General features: G+C 32.9%; 1 protein-coding gene across 1 annotated transcript in view; it reads right to left on the reverse strand.

Moving 5' to 3' along the window:
• LOC132724146 (dynein axonemal intermediate chain 7-like) overlaps window positions 1-22,628 on the reverse strand; it is a 34,228-nt gene that overhangs the window by 681 nt on the left and 10,919 nt on the right. The window contains exons 12-20 of the mRNA XM_060708968.1: window positions 22,154-22,165; window positions 17,845-17,962; window positions 16,950-16,970; window positions 13,972-14,115; window positions 12,893-13,043; window positions 11,870-11,976; window positions 10,142-10,308; window positions 1,419-1,571; window positions 527-628 (exon numbers count right to left, since the gene is read on the reverse strand). Coding sequence (XP_060564951.1) covers window positions 527-628; window positions 1,419-1,571; window positions 10,142-10,308; window positions 11,870-11,976; window positions 12,893-13,043; window positions 13,972-14,115; window positions 16,950-16,970; window positions 17,845-17,962; window positions 22,154-22,165 — 975 coding nt within the window. The remainder of the gene's footprint in view (window positions 1-526; window positions 629-1,418; window positions 1,572-10,141; window positions 10,309-11,869; window positions 11,977-12,892; window positions 13,044-13,971; window positions 14,116-16,949; window positions 16,971-17,844; window positions 17,963-22,153; window positions 22,166-22,628) is intronic.

Below are 22,628 nucleotides of genomic sequence, written 5' to 3' on the forward strand. Positions count from 1 at the left end.
CAGCCAAGATTCAAGTCAAGCTTTGCAAATACATTAGGGGCTACAAAATAGTAAATCCTACATTATCTCCAAAACAACTGAATGAAAAGCCAAGCCACACTTTTCTGACATGACCTTTTTTCCTTCTATAGCAGGAGGCATTTACATGAATCATCACCCCCTTTCTTCTCTTTTCTAAAAAATACTGCATCATTTCCACCAAATTTAAGGGAAAGACCTCTTCTCATACCAGTAAAAAAAAAGTTTCAACAAAGAAAATAAAAGAAATGGCCCATAGTGCAAATTGGTAAAACTTCAATCTGTGATATGCATTTGCTTTAGCTTTGAATTTGGAAAAGTCCACTTGAAGTTTAAGGGATTTTAATATCAAAATACATTGAGTTACCAACAGTATAGAGCCTGGTTGCCTAGCTCTAAATACTATGCTAGTCTTAATTTGGTTCTAGCAGGTAATTAACAATAAAGGTAAATTTCCTTCCTTAATCAATTGTAGAAGCTATTTCATTATCCAAAAATATAAATGTACCTCGGTTCCATCAGCAAAATCCTCGTTGTATGTCTCGTCAAATTCTGTCATCTTCAGTTTCATACTTCTCCTCTTTGTCATCAAGTAAAGCGACCAGTCCTCCTGTAATAGTAACAAAATTTAGATTTATTGACATTCAAAACATTCAACTCGGATATTTTTTAATATCTAAAATGCATACATGTACAGTGAAAACTGTGTACTTATGAATGGCTTTATTAGCATAGTGTTTAAGATGTTAAAAAAAAATACAGGCAAAACTGTACTAAAGGTCACCTCTTTTCAACTGTAACCTGACCTAAATGGCGATTTTGTGACGCCCCTGACAAAAATCACTCTATACATCTGTTCAACGGTCATCTAAAATGCTTCCCAAATCTTAAACTCGGCCATCTTAAGCGGTCAGCAAGGTGAAACGGCCAGACAATGTACTTTGAGGGTTATACTGTAGATGTAGTTTTGATCATATGTTGTTCAGACCATATGGTGTTTTTCTAGAGAACTCTGTTTTTGCACACATTTGCAATCATTATAAAAATAATATGTCAACTTTTCTGCCAAACTGGTGGAAAATGGCCTCGGGTGCATTAATTTACAAAAAAATCCTGCACTAAAGTAGAATCATGGATCTAAGTGTCCCATAAAAATTGAATCTAAAGAAGTATGTGACAAAAGATAAGCAATTAGCAACAATGGGTATCCCTAGTAAAAGATATCCACTAAAATAGTATCTACTAAAATAGTTTATCTTAAATAACCAACCAGTTCTGATTTTGTCTTTTATTGTTTTACAAAATCATTTCTTTGCACAATCTCCAGACATTCAGAATTTAACTAAATGAAAAAAAAAGAAAACAAAATAAAAGAATGAAAGTAAGAAAGATAATTTTACCTCAAGCAAGGGTTCATCTGACAAGGTCTCTGAGCCCTGGAAGAGAATCTTTTCCTTATCTTGTGTATCGCTGTTCCATTTTGACCATGAAAATGCAAATGCTGAGGCAGCTAAAGCCATCTGCTCATAACACCATTCTTCCAGTACTGGATGCTGTAATATATAGCACAATATTATCATCATAACTCTCTTATAAGACCACCCTTGTAGTGATACTTATAAGTCCACCCTTATATTTATACTTATAAGTCTACCCTTGTATTGAGACTTATAAGATCACTCTTGCATTGATACCACTCTTGTATTGAAACTTATAAGACCATCCTTGTTTTGAGTCATTAGGACCACTCTTACATTACTTATAATACCACCTTTGTTTTGAGACTTAAAAGACCACCCTTGTATTGAGACTAATAATATCATTCTTGTATCAAGATTTATAAGATCATCCTTGTTTTGAGACTTATAATACCATCCTTGTATTGAGACTAATAAGACCATTCTTGTATTGAGACTAATAAGACCAACATTTTATTGGGTCTTATAAAACCATTGTTGTATTAAGACTTATAAGACAACCTTGTATTCAGACTTATAAGACAACCCTTGTATTCAGACTTATAATACCATCCTTGTATTGAGACTTATAAGACCAACCTTGTTTTGAAACTTATAAGACCATTCTTGTATTGACACTTTTAATACCATCCTTGTATTGAGAACAGAGCCAATAGTTATCATTCCATTTCCAATTTTTACATAGAATCTTTTTACTGTCATAAATTTTTCAAGTGAGGACACTACCCAGTTAGCTCACTGTAAATGTCACATTACGACTATAGTCACAAAAATTATAAATTGCCAAAGAGACTGATTCATAAATATAAGCAAAAATAAATAAAACCTTTAATAAAACCAACACTTCATGATATATTCTAAAGGAGATACGTGGGTTGCATCAACTCTGGGATCATTTTTCTAAACTATCATCAGATTATTAATAAAACATTCGGATGGAAAAGATTGTTAATGTAGTTGGTGGCATTGAACAAGTGGGTAAATTAGAGAGTTCATTAGTGCATGTTTAACTGTATCATTTACTTAAGGTATTGCAGTTTTTCTTATTTAAAAAATAGTTACCAATTCAGTATAAATTATTATAATGGTACTGTAAAATAATTAGTTAACCATTTAATGATTTAGTATAATCAGATATCAACCAAATTAATATTAAAGGCATCATTAAATAAAGAAAGGCTGTATAAGAAATAGAGCATAAAAATCTATTTTAAGCACTTAATATGACCTTTACCTTGACCCCTTTAACTCCAAATGTAGGAAATCACCCTCAAAATGTTCCTATTATCAAATATGAAAAACATTGGTCTTTAAATAATGGCTCTATGAGCACAAGTGACCTTGACCTCTATCCCAATGACCAAAAACTCTGCCTAAAGTTAGAGTATGATCAAAGGTATTTATGAAAATTAATTAAATATGAAAGATACCAGTCAAAAGAAACTAAACAAAATTCAACTTGTTGGAAAGGGTTAGTGCTAAAAAGGGAAATAAGAATAGGCATAAAAACACAAACCACATATATGGCACTGTATTGACTATTTAGCCGATAATGTGCCAAAAATTATCAAGATTGCAAGACAGTTTTAGTAAATTACAATCTTTAATCCTTATATTATTGAAGTGTTACACTATAAATTTCCAAATACAAATTATTGTTGACGATTATTTTATACCAGATTTTCTATTGTTTGCAGCAGTGCTTAAAATATTATCTCATGCTTCAACATGTAATCATTCCAACACCTAATATGGATGATTGCAGTACAAATATGGTATTTTAAAGTTATGAATGAAGATGTTTATTCATACCCTACTATCTGAACAATATTCTGGATAAAAATATCAGTATTAGTAATTTCCTCAATAAATAAGATATGAAACAGAAATAAATAACCATTTCCATGCTAAATATCTTAAATGGACTTGTCCATCTTTCAGGCTGGGCAAAACCATTCATTTTTTTCAGGGAAAATTTCAAAATATATACAGACTGAATAGCAAAAAGTGTACATCATGATCAGATGGCACAGAATGATGTGCTAGATGATCTTGGTCTGCACTGGAAGCACAAGGAGAGTCAGAATCCTCAAGCAGGATAAACTCTGGCTCTCCAGTAACTGTTCAGTGGAAACTCTGTAGAGCCTCATTGTGACTTCTCAAGCCAGATATTCCAGAATGTTCCAGAAACAATAAATTACTCTTGTCCCTTGATAATATGGCTCTTACATTCCATGTCATGCGATATAGGATTTCACTAAAATTTGTCCAGAAAAGTAATTAATTACTGTAGCTCATTTTCAACTGTTTTTTGAACTGATGTTTAATAACATTAAATTGTATAAAACATAGATAGTACTTCCATTGAATCCCAGCGATATCAAGTTAATCTAAACGTGCGCTGATTTGCACATGTAGCGCCACCTATAATCATTGCAGATTGAATGAAATGTATTGACTTTGATCAGGGAATTAAACTTTGACGGAAACTTTTGAGTAAAGAGGAAACAGACCAGTTAAAATAAGTCAATGAAAGTAAGTAATTTTCAATCTTATATATTTACGAAAATATTAACTACCATAGCACCCAAGGACACCATCCTTTGACAAATGCATGTCAGGTTCCATACATAATGATAGTAGTTTACATAATTATAGAGAAAATATACAGATTACAGCTGTATATGAAAACACAAAACAAGATTAATATTCATAAATATGTTGTTTAGTTTTAAATAAAAGCGAAAAACAAATATGTTACCAAACTTGGTAAAAAAAAGTTAATCATATAATTCAGTAAAATCTACATATTTTGCCACAGATATGGTGAAATATACATGTAAGTTTTTTCAAAAGATATTTGAACCGTTAACCTGCTGGGACCAAAAACAATCAGTCTTTGTCACCAGTATGGAGCCAGTCCGGCTTGCACATCCATGCAGTCTGACCAGGCTCGATACTGGTGGCAGCCTCACTCAAAATTTGTATCCTGACATCCCCAAAATAGATAATTGGTAGTTCCACTTATGGAAATTGGACAAGTCCATTTAAGAAATTCAGCAGGTTAAGGATGAAAGACTGCTAAAACAATGACTTAGTCACTCACTCTATGCACTTGCAATAAGAATATTTTATTATATTTAAATTAATCAATAATTTAAATCAATCTTACTTCAATCATTTGAACAGTTTAATACCATAAACATCTTTTGACATTACAATATGTATCATAAAGTTCAATTAAATACTTTACAAACTGGATAAATTCATAGAGCAGATCATGCAAGTGTACTGTTAACATATTTAACCTTATAAAAGAAGTCTTCCCTTCGAAAAAATGCTAAATGTACAAAGCAGCAGTACATAAATAACCCTTACACCCGCTAAATATCTTGCACGGACTTGCCCATTTTTCAATCTGGACAAAATCATTCTTCATTTTTTTTTTGGGAAAATCAAACTTTGTATTGACTGAATAGTGAATACAGTGCAGACCATAATCAGACGGCATAGATGTGCCAGCTTACCTTGGTCTGCACTGGTTGCATGGGTAAATTCAGGTGCCACTAGCAGGCTAAAGGTTAAGAAAGCCCACTCATACTGGCAAAATTTCAAAGCAAATCTTCAGTTTGAAGTGAGCTTGAATAGTAAAAAAAAAGCTTAAAAATCTAAAAATAAAAAGACTTAAAAGACTTTAAAGAGAATAAGAACTGTAACCGCAGGTGACGACCCAATTATGGGACAAGCAAGTTTGACCTTACCTTGTTTAAAGGTCGTCTGCCCAATATTTCATCCTATTTCACATAAGATTATACATGTAATTAGATCTTCTCTTTATATACAATGCATTCAGTGATATTTCAAGAGATTTAAATCTGATAAAACCATGTATACCTTGAAAAAAATGAGGAAGAGTCAATTTTATAGGAAGTATCTGACCTTTATTTATGATATGTGAGTTATAGCAACCCCAGACCACACTCCCTAAACATCACTCCCCTAATGGGTTCTGAAAACTCCCCTTTCTCCACAATCCTAAATGATTATCTGTTTTACCAACAAGAGCTGTCCAAAAGACGGTCTGCTGAACTTTTCTAAGAGCAAGAAAGTATGAAAAGGGGATACAAATCTGTAAAAGGGTAACTGAGAGTTATGGGAACTGTGTCCATCATGTTAAATAATCATAGAGAACACGTGTGTAAAGTTTAAAGCCATTTCCTTCAGTAGTTTTGAAGATAATTGAAATGACATGCAAAAACTTAACCAAAGAGTGACAGTAATACTGCCAACTGGGTCAGTATAATAGCTCATTAGTCCAGCTTAAAAATTGACCAACAGGCTCACAGATGTTTAACTACTCACTGTTATGGGTGAACATTTTTTTCTGAACACAAAAAGGTTTGACAAAACTGTGGTACATGTTGTACTTGTTACAGCAGTTAAACTTTAGTCAGAACTTAATGAAATAAGTTAAAAAGAGAGTAAATTAATTGTGCCCGAGAATGAAACACCTGCAATCAAAAGTGGTCTGATCATCCAGCATTGTTATTATTTTCTTGACAACAATTCATGAAAACTCACAGCAATTAGAAACAATTAAAGAACTCATAACTCATGTGAGCACATTTTCAATCAGTTCTGCATCATAAGAAAGTTAGTTTCATGACATAAAGAATGTGTAATGAATTAAAAAAGAAAGTGAACCAACAATGCATTGAAGTTAAAAAAAAGAGAACCATTGCTGAAATCTTGATTAAAAGTTCAAAGACTTAAAAAAAAGAGAAAAAAAAGGGAGACCAGTCTAAAATCTAAGCATCTGATTGGCTGATTCTGTGCATGGATTTTAAATTGACCAATGGTATCATTCCAATTCCAGACTGGTCCCCATTTTTCTTGTTTTAAACACTCTTGGGCTTAAAAAGTCAACAAAAAGTTTGCTTCAGTGTTGAGAGGTCACAACATAATGTGCTCTGTTCGATTGGATGAAGTGTTTATCCTTATCTTACCTACCCCAACACAAAACCTTCGAGGAAAATTTTCCCTGAAAAAGGATTTTATGCCTTGCCTCCCGAATGCTGAAATTTAATTTTATACCAAGAAGAAAAAGATTGAAACTTTATGTAATCCCAACCAGAATATGTTACCCTTAAATTTTGAAATGCGACATATTTGGGAACGAGTCTTCGCGGGAAGACATTTGATGGGCCGGCACATCGCTTTAGTTTGCTGGAAAACATAACAAAATATGTGAAAATAAATATTATTCTCTGCAAGTAATTAACAATTTAATTATGTTTGTACTAAATTCATGTCAAAAACTGTTATATTAAAGAATTATATCGAAATTTCGACACCTTAGTGCAATAACTCATTAACTCCTATTGAATTTAGATAAACTTAAAACGTTACTGCACTAAGGTGAAAATTTATGCTTAACTTGTAGGTAATGACCAAAAACTGACATCAAAAACTGATATATCAGAGAATTATAAAGAAATTATGCTTAGCTTATAGGTAAAGTAAATATTATTGATGAATTAACATGAACAAAAGCAGTGTAAAATTTGTAAACAAAGAAACAAAAACACCCTTCACCCTGATTGATACTGTAACAATGTATGATACAGACTGCACATGTGATGTGCAGTCTAGTTTGGGCTTTAACTCTGGGGCAAGGGTTATTCCCCTTTTGTTTGGATTAAAATTGCCCTAAAAATATTATATTTAAACCCAAAAAATCATATGTCACACAAAAAAGTAAAACCCGGTTATTTTTAAAATCAAAATTTTCCCCCTTTTATTGACATCGCTTCTTTTTCATTACCTTTTTTAGTTCTTTTGGTTTTCATCCATTTTGTCCTGAGATATCCAGCCCCAATTTTCCTCTGGGTTTTACTCAAGGGGGCACCCCCGGCCCTCCTGAAAAATATGAATTAAAAATTTTATTGTTTATTTGTTTGTTTTGTTTGGTTTTATGGTGCACTAATACAATTTTAGGTCAAATGGCGCCAAAACAGGAAAGATGACTTTGGCCCTAATCCTAGGGTGTTACAAACATCAAAGCAACACCAAGGATCAAAACCCCCTCATCTTGCTGAAGCAAAGAGATGTATCAAAAAGACTCCAGTAATTTGTACCTATTTAGTCACCTCTTATGATTATGCAGGGTTTAACAATGGCAGCAATTTTGATGCCTAAACCCTTTAACCTTTTACCCCATGAGCATATTGCGAACAAGAGCTGTCACAGGAGACAGCGAAGCTCGACTAATAAAATACTGGACGCAGTAAGGAGGACAAAACTATGAAAGAAAAATCAATTATGTATAATTATGTATTAAGTTATAGTAAAAAAATAACAATTGTTAACATAAATTCCAAGATCAAGGGGAATAATTCTAGAAATAGTCATGCTAGAGTTATGGACCTTGTCACACAACATTTGTGTAATGATAAGAAATATATATTTGAAGTTTGAAGTAGATACCTTAAAAGTAAAGAAGTTATTATTTTTCTTAAAGAAAATCCTAAGTTCAAAGATAGATAAATCTGTAAATATTGCTTCAAGAGTTATGAACATTGTCACATAAAATGTAATTGATGATGAGGAACAAGTATTTGAAGTTTGAGGTAGATACCTTTAAAAATAAAAAAGTTATAGAAAAAAATAACATTTTTCTAGTAAGAAAAATCTAAGTTAATGGGGAGATAATTATTGCAATATTGGTGCTAGAGTTATGAACCTTGTCACATAAGATGTGGATGATGATAAGGTACATATATTTGAAGTATGAAATTGATCCCTCTAGAAATAAAGAAGCAACAGTAAACATATTTTTTATAAAATTCTATGTTCAAGGGAGATAAATCTGAAAATATTGGTGCTTGAGTTATGAACCTTGTCCCATAAGATGTTGTTGATTATAAGAAACATATATTTGATATATGAAGTTGATCCCTTGAGAAATAAAGAAGAAACAGCAAAAAATAATATTTTTCAAGGAAAATTCTAAGTTCAAGGGAGATAAATCTAAAAATATTGATGCTAGAGTTATGAACCTTGTCACATAAGATGGGGATGATGATAAGGTACATATATTTGAAGTATGAGGTTGATCCCTTGAGAAATAAAGCAGTAACAGTAAGAAATAGTATTTTTTTAGGAAAATTCTAAGTTCAAGGGGAGATAAATCTGAAAATATTGGTGCTAGAGTTATGAACCTTGTCACATAAGATGGGGATGATGATAAGGTACATATATTTGAAGTATGAGGTTGATCCCTTAAGAAATAAAGCAGTAACAGTAAAAATTAGTATTTTTTAAGGAAAATTCTAAGTTCAAGGGGAGATAAATCTGAAAATATTGGAGCTAGAGTTATGAACCTTGTCACATAAGATGTGGTTGATGATAAGGAACATATATTTGAAGTTTGAAGTTGATACCTTAAGAAATGACAAAGTTATAGTGAAAAATATTTTACTGCACCAAAACTTTAATCTAAAATCTGGACGCGGACGCCGACGCCGGGGCGAGTAGGACAGCTCTCCATATACTTCGTATAGTCGAGCTAAAAATGGCCGTTTTCATTGAAAAGCCTCCTGTAACAAGTTCAAACTGCTATGAAACTATGATAAATGCTTCAATACTATTGAAACTTGACACAAATGTTGACTACACCATAGCCTCTGTAACAGCATGCTCAATGGTAAATTTCCTGTTACCATGGCAACGGGGGACGTCTCAAAATTGCCAAAAATCACTATTTTGCATTGTTTTTTTTCCATCAAAACTGATATCAAAGTGCTGCAACTTCTCAATGAATTGAGATAGAATGAAAGGCTTTTCAGCGTCGGTAATACTAGTTACCCTAAGATTGACCTGAGGCCATTTTAGCCTGTCGCATGTCCAAAATTTTCTTGGCGATGAGAGGGAGTCCGCCCCCTTCAAACCCCCCAAACAGAAGGGGGCACATCCCCCTTCTGGCAACCCCCTGATGTAATATTTAGATGGGGGATGGCGCCGAAAAAGTGGTCACTTTTTTTAACAACATTTCTCAAAAGAAAAACAGTGTTTAGGGCCTAAATAGGGCATTTTTTCACTTTTTGAGGCCTCAAAAAGGGGGGGGGGGGGCAAAAAGCCGTCGAAACATGCTTATATAAGGGAAAAGGTTAAGGCAACCAATCAGCAACAAGGGGGTCAAACTTTATACCTCCCTTTTCAGTAATTGTATCTTAGCAACATTAAGCATTTTTACCCACTTTTACGACTTTTGTGCACAATAAATCATTTTAAAACAAAATATACACTCAAATTTTATTATTATTTGATAGCAAATCTTTGAAAGTCAAAGTTTGTGGTATTTTTAATCCTTTATATTAAAAGAAAAAAAAAAGAGACATTCTGGTATGTCATTCAAGTGATTGCATCATTTTATAAAACATAAAAGTGGAGATACTAAAAAGTTAATATATATTTATATAATTAAAATTTCTATTGAGTTTCCAAAACAGAAAGGATCCAGACTTGAGAACAATTTTCCATATTAAAAAAAAAAAAGAAGGGCTGAAACGGTTTTCAAAAGTTCTTGTAAATTATTGGGAAATTCCACAATATCGAACCTTCAAATTTCTACCGTATGTACATACCTTGATTTCAATCTCTATCTCAATGATAGCAGCTATGATTGTAAATACAGCTGCATTTGTTTTGTGTGGACGAATTTCCCACGACTGAAACGGCATATTTATATGAGCATCCTGTAACAATGCCATCGTGCCAAAATAAGACGTCTTGAATGAGAACATTCTTGTCTCTGAAAGCAATAATAATAATTTCAATAATAATATAGTTATAAAAATAAAATAGCATTCTGGGCTGCGTTTCATGGAGAGTCCTAAGTCTTAAGTTTGTCTTAAGATAAAAATTGTGACAATTTTGCGTTTCAAAGAAAGTCTTAAAAAAGGTCCTAACTTATGACTCCTAAAGTTATGACCAAAAACAGTCCTAAGTCTAGGAGTGTTTTAAAGGTATCTTAAGATTGTCCTAAGTCAAAACCACTCCAAAATCAAACAACTTTTTGTTGAATTTTGTTTTGAAAACTATCTAGAATGATAGATAATGGTCTAACTAAGAAAATAAATCCGAACACCAATATCTTTAATTCAGTCATTAACGCTGTACAGACGTTTAAAAGAGTTGTTTAAATGACGTCACAATGTAGCGCCAAATATCGCGTGCAAAACAAGACGCATCTATAAATTTTATAATAATATTACTGCGCGCTGTACAATTGCAGTTGCGTAGCAAGCAAGGGGGTTCGTTACCATTTTTTTACAATGAAATTAAATAAAACGGTTATATGGTATATATTTTCACTCAACATGATAAGAGGGCAATACATTACTTTTTATACTTGCTATAATCAATTACATAGTAAATCCAATCCGGGATTATGCGCGTGCCATTGTATTTTGTAACTTTTTTCAGGAGAGCGAATTGGTCATAAGTCTTAAGTTTAAGACAAAAGATAGGACAGTTACTTGAAACGGTCCTAAGTGCAAAAACTTTTTCTCCTAAAGTTGGTCATAAGTCCTAGGATTAACTTAGGACTCTCCATGAAACGCAGGCCTGGTGTTGAAATCTCAAAAATGATACTATAGAAGCAAACTAGAAATGTGTGTTTCACACTTTAAAGCTGCAGGCCTCCAGATGAGCGAAAATATTTCAATAAAATCAAACCTGAGAAAAATGTACTAAGATTTTAGGAAAAGTGTAAAGATTCAAAGTTCTAGTAATGTTTTTCATGTTATGTGCGATTAATGACCGATTTTTCAGTCTTTATAACTATATTTCTACTGCATTACTAACGCAGTAAGGGATTCTTTTGCATATTTTGTCCTCTTTTAAGTAATTTACATGGGTTGTAAGTGCCATTGATATCGTGTAAAATGCTTCCTTTTGGTTATCTCACTGAATAATACTTTTAAACACATTTTCAAAATTTTCATGAAATTAGCATGAATCTGGAGGCGTGCCGCTTTAAATCCCTTAGTCACCTATGCCATCTGATCATGACCTGTTCTATCCTGACTCTTCAGCTCAACTTTCTTCAGTTGAAAAAACATCTAACATGCTCTTAATCTATTATGAAAAACATTATTTAACACATGTTTGACATTTCTAAAGAATTAAAAAAAAATATATGGGTATCTGAGGCATAATGTGCCTTTAAGCTAAATACTTGGTGTAAACATGAAAAGCTCTAAGAAAGAAAACAAATTACACCACTACTATTCCCTTATAAGACAACCATTAGGCTCCATGCAAGTAAAACCATGTACATCAACATAAACTAGTATTTTTATTTATTTTACCTTCAACAAAGTTAAAGTCGGAGAAACCATCCTGCCTCCAATGTCTTTTCTTGTCATCCCAGCGAGCAATCTGTGGCTCTTCTGTGAATAGGCATTCCTTAGGTAATCTAAAAATATATCATTTCAGGTTTCATTAAAAAGCAAAACAAAAATTATTCATTGACTAATTATTGTCTAAGGAGAGTTTCTAACAAAGCTTTCAGCTTCTACTCTATTCTTGTATGTATATGTAAGCAGTGACCTCAATTTATGCTCCCAAATAAGTATGTGAAATTTCAACCCAGTCCCTTTAGTAGTTTTGGAGATACCAACTTGCACACAAAAACTTAAACAAAGTGTGATGCTGACACTTTACAATAGCTCATCCTATTCTTCAAATAGTCAAGTAGAAAATCTTGTGATAAGTATATGAAAATCTACAAGTTCCTCATGGTGTGACACGGACAACTTGGTGAGTATAATAGCCCATCCTATTCTTTAAATAGAAAATTTTGTATTTTGGTGTCTACAAGTATATGAAAATCGTAACTCATGGTTCCTACAAGTATATGAAAATCGTAAATCATGGTGCCTACAAGTATATGAAAATCGCACCTCATGGTGTCTACAAGTATATGAAAATCGCACCTCATGGTGCCTACAAGTATATGAAAATCGTACCTCATGGTGCCTACAAGTATATGAAAATCGTACCTCATGGTGCCTACAAGTATATGAAAATCGTACCTCATGGTGTCTACAAGTATATGAAAATCGTACCTCATGGTGCCTACTAGTATATGAAAATCGTACCTCATGGTGCCTACAAGTATATGAAAATCGTACCTCATGGTGCCTACAAGTATATGAAAATCGTACCTCATGGTGCCTACAAGTATATGAAAATCGTACCTCATGGTGTCTACAAGTATATGAAAATCGTACCTCATGGTGTCTACAAGTATATGAAAATCGTACCTCATGGTGCCTACAAGTATATGAAAATCGTACCTCATGGTGTCTACAAGTATATGAAAATCGTACCTCATGGTGACTCCTATGGTAGGTCTCTCATCTCTCTTGGTATCACCACCTTTATCTTTGTCTTGTGAAGGAGACTGGGCATCTTTATTCAGGGCCGGATTCATGTTGTCTGCCACATACTCCATGTATTCTATAGCAGGGGGGTCAACCACTGTAAACAAATTTTATTATTGATCAAACTTAAATCTGCTGAATTTCTTAAATGGACTAGTCCAGCTTCCATTTTTGGAACTGCTCATTATCAGTTTTAGGGATTTCAAGTTGAAAATTTAAGGTAGTCTTACTGCAATGCTTTCCCGCCAAAAAAATTCTTAAATCTGCCAATATCGTAACAAATCGGTCATTTCCGGTACATTATTTTCCACAATCTTCCGAATTTAATATTTTTTCTACCATTTATAACCAGAATTTGGAACATAGCAATTAAGGTTGATTGAATGGAAATAATCAAATGCCAAAGATTTTGAAAAAAAAAAATGTTCCGGAAAAAAATCAATTTGCTACGATATTGGCTGATGTTACATTTTTATTTTTGGCGGGAAAGCATTGCAGTTTAAGTATTTTGTAGTCAGCCAACAATAGAGCTGGCCTGGCTCGATACTGCTGGCAATTCACTTCCGGTTTCAACCAGTTAAGGGTTAAACAAATTACATATTGAAGCAATATTTTTTTCATACTGTATAGTAAACTAGTTAGAACAAACTGTGTTGTTTTGTTTAGCCCACAGACATCGCAATATTGGCCTCAATGTAAGTAAAACCATGTACTTATCTACATGAACTAGTATTTTCATTCATTTTTACCTTCAACAAGAAGTTTCTCTAAAAAAAATGATATCTTGTTATCCTCAAATTGTTGAAGATTATATATGTATTTAGTTTAAGGAGTTAGTGTCAATTCTAACATTTTCAACTACCGGGTACATTCTTCAAGGAATTAATATTCTGACTCCGTAATCTAAAATGTTACTTTAAATGTTTGTGAGTTTAAATCCCTCAAATGTTTTTTTTAGAATACATATATAAGCACCTTCTTATTGCAAACAAGTGTTCATGGGAACATAATCATATAAAACTTACTTCTTGTTATGGTCCAGTTGTTTACAGTTTTTGGTTGAGGTGGGAGGGACATCAGATTGAAATGGAACACGCCCCCTAGCACATGATTGGCTCTTAAATCAACCACATCCTCATCTTCATCAAAATCCTCCCACTCTGGGGGCTCTGCAAAGGGTAAAAATTATAAAGAGTTTTATTTAAGATAACTGAAATTTAAAAAAAAAGAAGAAGATAATATATATATATAAGATTTTACAGTGAGTGACCAACAGTTAAATTTATTGAAGTACCTTTATAAAACAAGTCAATGAAAACTTAAGACATTGTAGTTCAAAACAAGTTTATCTGTTTCTAAATATAAATTCACAATCAGATGGAAATAAATTAGAATGGTTCTAACCCACTGTGGCAAGGTGAAGTTATTGCAAGTTTGCAACATTTATAATTACTCGGCCGAGAACACCTGCTAAGAAGGCCTGGTACTAATGGGTTTACAGTTAAACACTGCCATAATTTGTTTGTGACCAATCAACAGTTTGAATGAATGAATAGAACTTTCAATTTATCATCTCAAACTCAGTTTTGCCAGTCACTTTCAGTTCCAACACAGTTAAGGGGTTAATCGAAAAAGATATTTTGTCAACTTTATTTATAATACACAATAATATATAAAGTTTAAAATAGTGCAATATGCAGTATATTTAGGTACATATGTGTACTAATGAAGTATGAAGTGTAATATCAGACATATAATACAAGCAAAGACTGCAATAATTGTAACTGTATCAACATCATAATACAAAATGTATATACATGTTACAACATAAGGCAAAAAAACAACTCGTAAGCAATTATATCCATATTTTGTTAATGCTCTATGAATACTCAATGAAAATAAAAAATACTATGATTTCTAAGAGAATGCTTTAAGTTTATTTGAACTATCCTCAAGTCTGCTTACTTGAACTAACCACTGAAACATGGTGGTGACTCAGTAGGTCTCAAACCCATGATGCCTAGATTAGGAGGCGGACACCTTTACCACTAGGCCATTAGATTCTAAATCTAATGAGCCATGTCAAGACAAAACCAACATAATGGGTTTGCGACCAGCGTGGATCCAGACCAGCCTGCGCATCCGCGCAGTCTGATCAGGTTCCATGCTGTTCGCTATCAGTTTCTCTACTTATTATAGGGTTTGTAAGCGAACAGCATGGATCCTGATCAGACTGCGCGGATGCGCAGGCTGGTCTGGATCCACGGTGGTCGCAAACCCATTATGTTGGTTTTGTCCTGACACCGCTCTTATATATTTAACCTCAATATTGTAAAGTATTCATCTGTTAAATTGTTCAAACTACTTGTGTCAACAGACTCATAAGTTGACAGTTTGTAATTGTTTTAAGTTTCAATGATATTAAACCAGTCCAAAAATAGAGCTCCATGACTGGCCAATTAAAAAACTTTGGGCTCTGACAACCAATCAAATGCTAGAAATTTTAGACTGGTTTTAAACTTATTCCAAAATGTATTCAATCTGACTGAAAAAAAAAATCATACAGCACCTATGGAACAATAAGGAAAATGATAAATGTGCAAAACTCTTTTTGAAAGTGCAGTTTTCAGGGATGGATTCCATTTACCATTATACCACAACCATGTTTTAATTATTGAAATTATAAACAACTACTTTTAATGGGGGATATACAATGATAAATATTGACATAAAGTAATAAATAATGATTTCCTTTCTTGAATCATTGTTGGATATATGCATAACATAATGTCACAATTTCAGTAATTAATACTAAGAAAACTAATGGATGTATCGATCGTTTCAGACATCATACCATAGACACATGGCCCCGAGTTTGCTTTGAACTTCATTTCCTTTCTTCTTTTTTCTAGATTTGCACAGATTTTACATATTTTTGGTCATATATTTTTTTTGCTGTCTGTCCATCTAACTGGTTTTCCTGGATAACTAACCAGTAATTACCAATTTCTACACAAGTGATCCAGTCTACTAACCGATCTAAAGGTTTTCCTGGATAACTAACCAGTATAATCCAGTTTCTCCACAGGTGATCCAAGTATTAATGGCAAATGATTTCTGAATCAGCGATGAGAGACACTGAAGCGCCTATATTTGACTCAATGTCCAAAATCAATTATCATTAAGATATTAGATCTACACACATGAGGATCGGACCAGCAAACCCCTTTGGATAACTTATCCAATGCTCTCCACATTATGCAACGCAGCCAGATTACTTTGTCAGAATAACTCTTATCAATATTTTACTACATTAATGTGAATGGGATTCTACAAAAAATGGAAGAATGTCTACAATTCACCTGTACAGAATAAATTAATTAAATTTAGAATGTCTACTTGTTTTGGGGGAAAATATGGAATATATCTCATTTAGATGAAATTTTCTATATATTATATATAATTTAACCACTTTCACATTTAACAACTACATAAATTGACTGTGAAATTAAAAAAAAATTAAAAAAAATCTTACTCTGAATTAACATTTAAACCAGTTTCAGGAACAATTATATACTGCGGTATACTATAAATTATTTTATGCCAAAAAGATTATAGAAATAATGAATAATATACAGTGGGTGATATAGATAATATCTCACTGATACTGAATCCTATATTTCACAAGTTACATTGTAGCATAAGATAAAATGAGCGGCGTCATGACAAAACCAACCTAGTGCGTTTGGGACCAGCATGGATCCGGACCAGCCTGCGCATCCGCGCAGTCTGATCAGGATCCATGCTGTTCGCTATCAATTTCTCTACCTGTAATAGTGTTTGTAAGCGAACAGCATGGATCCTGATCAGACTGCGCAGATGCGCAGGCTGGTCTGAATCCATGCTGGTCGCAAACCCATTATGTTGGTTTTGTCGTGACACGGCTCAAATGTTAGTTATTTTTGTAGGTAGCTGTAAGGTTTGCCCTAATATCCTGTCTTACCCCTACTCCAGTCATGCCACGCTTTAATAATAGAAAAATGTTCATACTACAATTTACAGTAGCTCATTTACGCTGCATATCAGTTCTGTGGCTATTCCATAATAATAGCTCATATTTAGATGTAAAACTTGAATTTACAAACCCTATAGCTGGTCTGCTGCTGTATAGAAAATGCTAAAATTTGTCCAAATTACATTTAATTACATTAATATAAAATTTTACCTGTTTACTAAATTGAAATATTAATTGATATTTTAAAAATCATTGTCTATAAAAATGTGACCTTTGTCATAAAAGAAGAACTATCGTAAATTATTACATGTATCATTTAGTTTATGGTAATTTTAAATTATTTTAGTTTGGTTGTGTTGGAAGTTTGATTGTGTTTAATGAAACACTCTCGATTCCATTCCTGGAACCAACCAGTACTAATAGCAATGAGTGTAAAGTTTCTTGCTCACGAAAACAACGACTTGCCCCTCAGACGGGGTTTGAACCCACACAGCCAGCAATCCTTATATTACTTGTCTTAACGTGTTAACCACTCGGCCGTCACACTACCATTTTAAACCATTATTATATAAAAATAAAATCTTAAGCATTAGGTCTTAAAATCGGAATTTTTTCATCCAAAGTTAAAAATTCTGCACATATATCAGAATGTGAATTGTGCATAAATAGAAATACATTTGCGTGTATGTATTAAAAAAAACAAACAAACAAAAACTTTATACTATACTCCTGAAATAACCTTTCTTATGACCATGGAATGTGATTTATGCCCACGCATTCAACTACACCGCCAAGCTATATTTCATTTTAAAGATAAATCTCCAATTATAAAAATTATATAATGCGCTAAATACAAAAATTTAGAGAGAAAATAGTTCCATACCAGGTGTAATTGGGTCTTCGAATTCTTCCACTTCTTCTACTTTTTCTTCCTCTTCTTCCTTAACCTCCTCCTCGGGCGGGGCCTCGCCTTTCATCTGACGTAACATCGCCATCAAATCCTGCATGTAGAGAAAGATTCACTTCCATTACTCTCTGTTTTATAATGTGCATTATACATGATGGTACCCTAAAATATAACTTTCAATGAAAATGGCTTTTAAAAAAAGCTCTTTAAATTAAAATGGTTTTTAATTTTTTTTATGGAATCACATTTTGTATTTTATTGGTTTGTAAAAATGCTAGTATATTAATTATGCTTCAACTAGAAATGTGTCATCATGCCACGGATGCCCCCGCATGCAGCCAAAATTTCAGATGTTATAATATTTAGTTCCAAATTTGTTTGCACAAATTATTTTTTTCATTTTAAGTTCAAAGCCCTTAAAACTTTTCAATGTTAACACAAACCATTTTCATACAATGTTCAAGGCACTGAAATTATTCAGTCTAAACCTTTTGAAAATAGCATATTTCATATTTGTAGCCAAAATAATGGCTACATACATTTCAGTGCTGAAACTGAAAGTTCAAAATTTTTCCAACATTCAAGAAAGATAAGTTTGTCCCAAATCATTCAACCACGACCAAATTCAAACTTAAACTGCTTATTCCTAAGATGTATCTATATTATTTTCAAAGTGAAAGGGACATAACTCTGTCATAAAATCATCAAACCATGACCAAATTCAAACTTGACCTGCCCATTCCAAAAACATATCGATATGTCAAATTTGAGTTGAATGTGTTGTACCGTTGGGGAGATAATAAACAGAACTGAAAATTTCATATTTTTTTCAAAGTGAAAGGGGCATAACTCTGCCAAAAATCATTGAACCATGACCAACTTTGAACTTGACCTGCGCATTCCTGTGACGTATCCATATGTCAAGTTTGAGTTGAATGTGTTGTACCATTGGGGAGATAATGATCGGAAACTGAAAATTTCATATTATTTTCAAAGTGAAAGGGGCATAACTCTGCCAAAAATCATTGAACCATGACCAAATTCGAACTTGACCTGTATTTTCTCACGACATATCCATATGTCAAATTTGAGTTGAATGTGTAGTACCGTTGGGGACACAATGAACGGAAACTGAAAATTTCATATTATTTTCAAAGTAAAAGGGGCATAACTCTGCCAAAAATCATCGAACCATGACCAAATTCGAACTTGACCTGTATTTTCTCATGACATATCCATATGTCAAGTTTGAGTTGAATGTGTTGTACCATTGGGGATATAATGAACGGAAACTGAAAATTTCATATTATTTTTAAGTAAAAGGGGCATAACTCTGCCAAAAATCATCGAACCATGACAAATTCGAACTTGACCTGTATTTTCTCATGACATATCCATATGTCAAATTTGAGTTGAATGTGTGCAACCGTTACTAAGATAATGAACGGAAACTGATGATGACGGAATGACAAAATGACGGAAGGACGGAACAGGGTAACACTAAATGCCCCGGCCATTACATGGCGGGGGCATAATAAAAAGCCGAGATTTGTTAATTGACCAATGAAAAAAATGCATACTTTGAAATCTTCCAAATTTCTATTACATGTATTCAATTAAAAGAATACTTTATTATCAATCTTTATGCACCTTTAATGGAAACATAATCTTAAATCATGTCTGAAAAGCATTTCTAACATTTCTCATTTCTTTATCTAATACTTATACCTTCAATGCACCAATCAATTGACTATTTCTGACTACCCCCCATGATTTACCACTCCCAACATCCCCCCACCCCACCCTTCCCCAACACACGATTCCTTCAAGACAGGAGATTAATGGGGACTTTGACTTTTCAATTATCAAGTCCTCAGTGTCGGGACTCTGACCAGCTCAGGCGATTTATCATGGTAATCCTTTCTTAATGCCCTCACGCTGCAAGTTGGACATATATTACCCCCCAACCCTGATTATTTTGGCACCAAAACAAAACTATATATTGACCCGGCAAAACCAGTTCAGACAGAGGGTTAAAACTTGGCTTATTGACTTCCCCCTATCCTCAAGAACCTGTCCCCATGTTGTGTGGATGTGTCATTCATTAGGTTACAATTGATTGATGCATACTTTCACAATTCTCTTAATTCTAAATTACATGTATTTGAAAACTAACTTATCTAATGATGTAAAAACTACCTGAATTCAAAGCAATCTCTTATAAAGAAAAGAAAGAAAAATTTCCTTTATCAATCTACATACAGTAAAATACAAGCATAAATACAAAAAATATATACATATAAATGTATTTAAATTTTCAATTTTGACATCCATAATGAATGAATACTTGAATGATAACAAATTGTCACCTTAGTGCAGTAATGGGTTAACTCCCATTAAATTACATTAGGAATTAACGCATTACTGCATTAAGACTGACAAAATGTCTGGTATCATAGCATTATATTTATCAATATATATAACATATATGAACATGCATTTTCTTCATGCAGTGGATATAATGTAAATAAATAAACTGTGTAATGTTGATAAAGGGAAACATGCCTCTGTTGATAATGATTTCTTTTTGTTACTCAGCAAAATTATATACAGAAAAATATAAAGGGCCATTCAAACTTTCAGTGTCCATGCCAAAATCTCAAGGTCTTTGTTAAAATTTCATGTAACATGCTGAAATTTTAAGATCCTTGCAGAAATTTTAAGGGCCATATGTAGAATATTTACGTTAAATCAAAAGTTTTGTCATTTTTTTATTACAAGAAAGCAGAAACAGAGTTGTCTAGGCTATTAAGACAAATTTTCCTTCCGATTTCTTGTAATAAACTGTAATTAAATTTTGTAAAAGTCAAATTTAACAAGATGGTCATAAAGTACTTTTATTGCCCACCTGAATGAAGTCTGTGACTACTTTAAAACTCATGCTATATTATATAGTGTAAGCAATGTTTTCCTATCATTTGATCTACAGTGACCAAGTGTTTTAAAGAAAGTAACCACTAATTTTATTTAGAGAAACATTCTGACGAAGGTCTTATTAAAATTGGGATCTCTACAAAACAATCAATTAGGGTCAATGGACAACCCAAAATCATTACAGTTCTTCTTTAAGCACATGGGTTAAATTTCACTTCTCCCACCATCTTTTTTTCTGGTTAAAATCAGCAACATTTACGTGAAATGAATCAAATTGGTAAAAATTTTGTCAAATTCAACAAATATTAAATGAACTTCATCAAACACACTGTTATAACACAAATTACACAATTTTCAGGTTGTGATTACAGGTTCACACCACAAGTATTGTACCCCTAAAACAGCCAGAACATTATACTCAGTTGAGAATATCCTGGGACATTTTGTGATCTGCATGGGGCAGAAAACCAATATTAATCTGGTCCAAATTTGTTTGTTTGATTGATTGGGTTTTACATCACTCCGACACAATCTAGGTCATATGGTGATGTTCCAGCTTTACTGGTGGAGGAAGACCTCAGGTGCCCTTCTGTGCATTATTTCAGGCATGAACGGGCACCTGAGTAGAACCACCGATGTTCCATAAGCTAGCTGGAAAGCGGTGAGGGGCAAGTTGTAATGGTCCAAGTAGATTATATTTCTGTAACTAAAATTTATAATATTAATTTATTTAACATTGAATAAAAAGTAAAGACTGCTCATTTTGCTAAGTAGCCCATACATAGACTGTTTCTTGTTTAAAAAAAAACAAAAACAGTATTTGTTTCATAAGTATCTGTTTAAAGTAAAACTGCGCTGATTTCTGGTTGTTCTAACATGCTGCTTCACTTTACAAATACAAAATTACTTATTGTTTCATAGAGATATTTGAATGTATTTATTAATCAGTATAAAGAGCTGAATGAGCCTCTCCACTTTCTCACATGAAAAACATTGAAATATTTAAAAAGTTATGAAAGAACCACCTTTTGTATTGGTTTTCTGACCTACGCAGATCATAAAAAGTCACATGGTATGATAGGCACCATGATATATGCTGGCTGATTTTTATGACCAGGTTTAGCCATGAAATCCCTATAATTTACAATGGACTTTTCCAAAATTTATAGCTTGACAAGTCCATTTACACAAAACATGAAGAGGTTAAACAAATATCTGGATAGGTAAAGTGTGTATCATTCATACATACAGTGTAATATGGCAAGTTATAGCATACCAAACAATGCAATATGTAGAATTATAACATGGAACAAAAATATTCAAACTAAAACTAGCATTTCAAATACCGTACCCCTTTGTCTTCCTGCAATAAAATACATGAAGAAACATCAAAACCTATCACACAGTATAACAATATCTACATGAAAGAATATAACTCAAATCTAGAGACAAAGTGCACCAAAAATTTATTATTGATCATAACCTTTTACCTTTCAAAAGCCCGGTGAAAAAGAAAAACATGATTCTATATTTACCATTACTAAAATAATAGTATAACTATTAGAATAAATAGTTAGGAAGCTTTATTTTTTTCCAGATAAATAATGTGTCTATCTCATAATCTGTAATTTGTTGTTGTTTTTGTTGTTGTTCTATTTTGGTGGGGGGGGGGGGGTCTTTTTTCCCCCAAACTATTTATAACTATAATATTACAATTGTCCAGTAATTTAAGGACTAAGCAAGTTATTCAAACACTGTCAAGGTCAGTCATATGTAACCGGGATGAAAACATTAATCATTTTAGGATTAATTTTAAAAATATGCTC

This window comes from Ruditapes philippinarum, unplaced genomic scaffold, assembly GCF_026571515.1.
Source record: "Ruditapes philippinarum isolate M1 unplaced genomic scaffold, ASM2657151v2 ctg90_1_1_1_1, whole genome shotgun sequence".
NCBI lineage: Eukaryota > Metazoa > Mollusca > Bivalvia > Venerida > Veneridae > Ruditapes > Ruditapes philippinarum.